Source organism: Camelina sativa, chromosome 8 (genome assembly GCF_000633955.1).
Source record: "Camelina sativa cultivar DH55 chromosome 8, Cs, whole genome shotgun sequence".
Classification (NCBI taxonomy): Eukaryota; Viridiplantae; Streptophyta; class Magnoliopsida; order Brassicales; family Brassicaceae; genus Camelina; species Camelina sativa.
Genome location: NC_025692.1, coordinates 6698587 through 6703800, shown reverse-complemented (window position 1 = coordinate 6703800; position 5214 = coordinate 6698587). Strand labels below are relative to the sequence as shown.

The 5214-nt window shown below is 36.7% G+C and overlaps 2 protein-coding genes across 3 annotated transcripts in view; both read left to right on the top strand.

Annotated features, from left to right (window-relative positions):
• Positions 11 to 2606, top strand: LOC104709276 (ruvB-like protein 1). The gene is made up of 11 exons (XM_019229218.1): positions 11 to 202; positions 341 to 472; positions 565 to 714; positions 868 to 1023; positions 1248 to 1382; positions 1483 to 1548; positions 1647 to 1753; positions 1849 to 1948; positions 2023 to 2114; positions 2195 to 2264; positions 2350 to 2606. The coding sequence occupies exons 1-11, from the start codon at positions 95 to 97 to the stop codon at positions 2437 to 2439; spliced, it is 1206 nt and encodes a 401-aa protein (XP_019084763.1). The 5' UTR covers positions 11 to 94; the 3' UTR covers positions 2440 to 2606.
• Positions 2986 to 5214, top strand: part of LOC104706519 (leucine-rich repeat-containing protein 9-like) — a 4641-nt gene continuing 2412 nt past the window's right edge. Inside the window, exons 1-5 of one of the 2 annotated variants that reach the window (XM_010422717.2) lie at positions 2986 to 3133; positions 3653 to 3695; positions 3789 to 4397; positions 4833 to 5022; positions 5108 to 5179. In XM_010422717.2, the coding sequence (XP_010421019.1) occupies positions 4924 to 5022; positions 5108 to 5179 (171 nt within the window). In that variant the 5' untranslated portion in view covers positions 2986 to 3133; positions 3653 to 3695; positions 3789 to 4397; positions 4833 to 4923. Of the gene's footprint in view, positions 3134 to 3652; positions 3743 to 3788; positions 4398 to 4832; positions 5023 to 5107; positions 5180 to 5214 lie in introns of both variants that reach the window. The other variant, XM_010422718.2, reaches the window with a different exon arrangement.

Genomic DNA, 5214 nt, shown 5'->3' with positions numbered 1-5214 from the left:
TCTCCTTTTCTAGCCAACCGGTATCCCTATAACATTGGCGGCTGGATTTGTTGGTCAACTTGAGGCTAGAGAGGCAGCTGGTCTTGTAGTGGACATGATTAAGCAGAAGAAAATGGCGGGCAAGGCTCTTTTGCTTGCTGGACCTCCTGGAACCGGCAAAACAGCATTGGCTCTTGGGATTTCCCAAGAGCTGGGAAGTAAGGTAATCTTGGATGAATTTATTTTGCATCTGCTTTATTCTATGTTTCCACATGGCTTCATCAGATACGGTTTACACTATATGAAGCATTTTCATTTTTTACTTTCAGCTTATGTTATCTGGATTGTTTCTTGCTTGCAGGTTCCATTCTGTCCAATGGTTGGATCTGAGGTTTACTCATCAGAGGTTAAGAAAACAGAGGTTCTCATGGAGAATTTTAGACGTGCCATTGGTCTACGTATCAAGGAAACCAAAGAAGTCTACGAAGGAGAGGTGTGTTGCTATTTGTGATTTTCTTTTGCTGTGTTTTTATCCAATAGTATGTCTAGCTGTTAGATTTTTGACATGTTTTCTTTGTGTTCTAGGTCACAGAGCTAACTCCAGAAGAAACTGAAAGCCTCACTGGAGGCTATGGTAAAAGCATCAGCCATGTTATCATTGCACTCAAGACAGTCAAAGGAACCAAACAACTGAAGTTGGATCCCACTATATATGATGCCTTGATTAAGGAAAAGGTCAGTTCTGTAAAATCATGTTTCAAAACCTAGTATTCTCTTATTCTGCTTGGTTTTCTAACTATGTCATTCTGTCTGGACAATTGTGGTTTAGTGAAGTTGCTGATTACCTTGTCATACTGATTGGTTTCGTGTTATTATTTTGACTTGTAGGTAGCTGTTGGTGATGTTATATATGTTGAAGCAAACAGTGGAGCTGTCAAACGGGTAGGTAGAAGTGATGCTTTTGCCACTGAATTTGATCTGGAAGCAGAAGAATATGTTCCACTTCCCAAAGGAGAGGTTCACAAAAAGAAAGAGATAGTGCAGGTTTAGCATCTATGACTTCTGCTTATCTCAAGAATTCTCCTTTCTTTGTGTAGCAGTAGTTATCATTCTTTGTTGATATCCACCTTTCTTTGATTAATGTGTATGTGTGGTTTAGTCTTAGTTCCTATGCTTATTATGACTTCTTGTTACTCTACTAGGCTGTAAACTTGTAACTTGTACATTTCTTTTAGTGTATACTCTAAATTTTCCTTCACTGTGGATAGGATGTCACGCTCCAAGATCTGGATGCAGCAAATGCTCGACCTCAAGGTGGTCAGGATATACTTTCTTTGATGGGCCAAATGATGAAACCCCGGAAGACTGAGATCACTGATAAGCTTCGGCAAGAAATTAACAAGGTAATTTTTCACTAGAACATGGTGGTTGCTTTTTGTCTGAATCTTACTTTTCCCTTGTAAGGTCTAACAATATTATATGGTATCTTTATGCTAATTGCAGGTTGTGAACCGTTATATAGATGAAGGCGTGGCTGAGCTTGTTCCGGGTGTGCTATTTATCGATGAGGTATTTTCCTTAATAAGTTTTTTCTCATTCCACCATATTGATCTTGCTTGGGACTCAAAGAGCAGTAAGCATAACATTCGTAAATTTCAAAACTTCAGGTTCATATGCTTGATATGGAGTGCTTTTCGTACTTAAACCGTGCTCTGGAGAGCTCATTATCTCCGATAGTGATATTTGCAACAAATAGAGGTGTCTGCAACGTAAGGTGAGGAGAAGCGCTAAACCTCGTTAAAAAAATTCATTTTTTGGAAGTCTTGTGAGTTTCAGTTAACTTAGTACTGTAATTTACTTTATTTACAGAGGAACTGATATGCCCAGTCCCCATGGAGTCCCTATTGACCTGTTGGATCGGTTGGTCATAATCCGGACTCAAATCTATAATCCCTCTGAAATGATACAGGTTAATCAATTGTCATTTAGTCTTTGGATTTCAATTGATTAAACAATATTCTAATAGATTTTTGATGTGGCCAGATCATAGCTATTCGTGCGCAAGTGGAAGAATTAACCGTGGATGAAGAATGCTTGGTTGTACTTGGCGACATTGGGCAAAGAACATCACTAAGGTTTGAGACTAAACAATCATCATTGCTTCTTTGATGCAAGAGTTTTTTCTGTCTTTAGTCTAAAAACCTTTCACTTTCAGGCACGCGGTGCAGCTTCTCTCTCCTGCCAGCATCGTAGCGAAAATGAATGGACGTGACAATATTTGCAAGGTACTTGTGAATCTTAGAACAATAAAGCAAATACAAAATATAAGAGTATTATATTGTTAATACCCTTGTTATTAATTTGTGGCAGGCTGATATAGAGGAAGTAACATCACTCTACCTGGATGCCAAATCTTCAGCAAAGCTATTGCATGAGCAACAAGAAAAATACATCTCATGAGAGAACAAACACTAATCATCGAACATTTTATTAAAACATTGTCTAAATTTTCTGCGGGTTCTTCGTTTTAACTTTTTTTTGTAATGCTATGACATGAAGAACTCTAGCTAATCCAATGGGATACAACTGGTTTTCTGAATTCGTAATGTTTTTGTGCATTATTTCTAGTATGAAGTTTCTTAGTTTATAAATTTTTTTGTTTGTGCTGCTAACTAATGAATACTGAGACAACAATTCTTGGGGCGGTCTTGAGATTAAATTCTTGGTTTATGTAACGATCACATTGGTTTCTTCAAAACGAACAAATTGTACTCGTAAAGGCTACTAGCGGCTAGTAACTAGCCTACTACTACTGCCATAGATTATAAAACTATGGGAATAGGGTTTAAGACCTTCTTTATCGGGGGTTTATAAGAGAGCTCTTAGTCTTTTGATGAAAAAGAATTAATCAGAAATGAAGAAAAATTGTAAGATCTCCCTTTATATAAGAGACCGAAACTTGGTTTAAGGGGCGATACGTGTCGCCATTCTGTTGGTCGAAAGAATAATACAAAAGGGAAAAAAAACATTTCCTGCTCGATTTTTTTCTTTTTTTCTCTCTCTCTCGGTTGCGATTGAATCGACGAAACGATTGATGAATTTGGAATCAGAAGCTTGAAGGTTTTGAATCGAAGGACCTGGAATCAGAGGAAGGGTATGGATTCGAAGGGTTCTCTTATATAGTAGACTCGAATTTGATTTATGTTAAAAATTAAAATTAGGGTTCTTTGATTTATGTTAGAAAATTAGGATTATTGCAATGTCTTCAGATATGATGTTGCTGTTTAACTCGATTGTATGATATGGATGCTTTCTTGTGTTTTTGTAATCGGTTTCAATTATGATATGAATGCTTTCTTTTGTTTTTGTAATCGGTTTCAGTATTATTGCAGTTGTGTTTTTTGTAATCGGTTTCTTGTTATTACAAATGTAAAATACCTTATGTGTGGAATACTTTTGTGGAAACTAATGGGTCAAGTCGATATCTTTAACCTGAGTATCAAACATCTTCTATGTGATTCTATCTCTCAGGCTTGCTTTTACTAATGAGAGTAATCGCAGTGAACACACTTATTAAGTTTGTGTAATCGTGCAGCTAGTAATTGCAACTCTGTGTAATCTCCTTTTGAATTGTCAACGAAATTATTAATTTTTGTTGTTGATCATATTGCAGTGGACATGGTAGCTTCTCAAATGATCTGAGGTTGAACAATGCGGTGGGACATCTTCTTTATTCCTCTATTCTTGTACTTTACCATGTCTGGTGAGTTTAGCTTTCAATTCATTATAATTCAATAAACCATTTGCAGAACAGTATCTGCCTCAAATTGAAAAAATCTGTGAAGCTGTTGAGAAAGTTGTGGTTTGATGTGGTGTTGTGGAGGTTTCAGAGCGGTGGTGTTGTGGAGGTTTCAGAGCGGATCCGTTTGAGGCTTTGATGTGGCTCTGTTGGTGGCTCAGTTTATGTTGCCTTGTGTGTAGCTGTTTGTTGTTTGTAGTTTTTTTGTTCAGGTTGCGACTTTGGCGAAGTGTGGAGGAGTTAATGAGCTTTTGTCACCCTTGGGGGAAGTGTGTAGGGGAGTCTGATGTTGTGAGTAAGGTGGAGCCGGCTTATCCATCTCTCTTGCTAGCAGCAACATTGGATTCTGATGAGCATTTCCCAAGCTGCTAGCATTGGATGCTGCACATATTTCTAGCGTTTGAGCTTACAATTATGCTTTCTCTTAATCGATTTTGTTTTTTTCTTTCTGTATAAGTGACATTACATATCTCTGTTTCTTTGATGCAGACCATCGAGATTAATGTGTGTGAGGGTTAGAAGAGAAGAAAGAAACATTGTGAAAGTGAATGGTTTGCATATGAAGCTAGAACCATACAAGGAGATTGTATCTGCTGCTTTGTTTGACATTATAGTTCAGGTTACAGTTTCAAACACTTGTCTTACCAGTTTAGTTCTGTAATTGTAGATTTACTCAGATTTTTGTGTCTTTTTTCTTCAGGATGCAAGCTTTTTGTAATTACAGTTTAATTATTTATACTACTTCTAATCTATTTAAACTTTTAAAATTTCAAAAAACTATATTTTCAAAATAAGAGACTCATAATTATATACTACCATTGGAGGATACAATTTTAGTTAAAAGATCAAGAGTTCTTAGAATTTAAACAATATATAATTAATTCATAAAAAAACAAACACTGTTTAAAAGCCTCCTAATATGAACCTACCGATAATCTTGCTCTAAGAATCAAGAGGGTGTCCCTAGTTCCTACAATAATATTAAGGCCAAATTTATAAACAATATAAAACTGTTAGGCTTTTCTGTAATAACACCTAGCACCGTCGGGAACAGAGACAATCTTTTCACTAAGGTACCACCACCAGCTCGAACCAAGAAAGACTAGGGTTTTGTCTGTGAGAAAGGAAGAAAGACGAAGACAGCGATGAATTCGTTAACAGTTGAACAAGTCCTGAAAGAGAAGAAGACCCATGACCCAGATTCCGTAAAGGAACTTAACCTTGGCCACAAAGCTCTCACCGATGTTAGTATTGTTTTTTCCGAAACTCTGTTCTCCTGAGAAAATGTGATACGAAAACCCTAATTGGTGTAATTGTATATATAATTAGGTGTCTTGTTTGAGCAAATTCAAAAACTTGGAGAAGCTTGACCTTCGTTTCAACAACCTTAAGGATCTTCAGGTTGATTGATACGCAAAGTTGTGTTTTTTTATTTG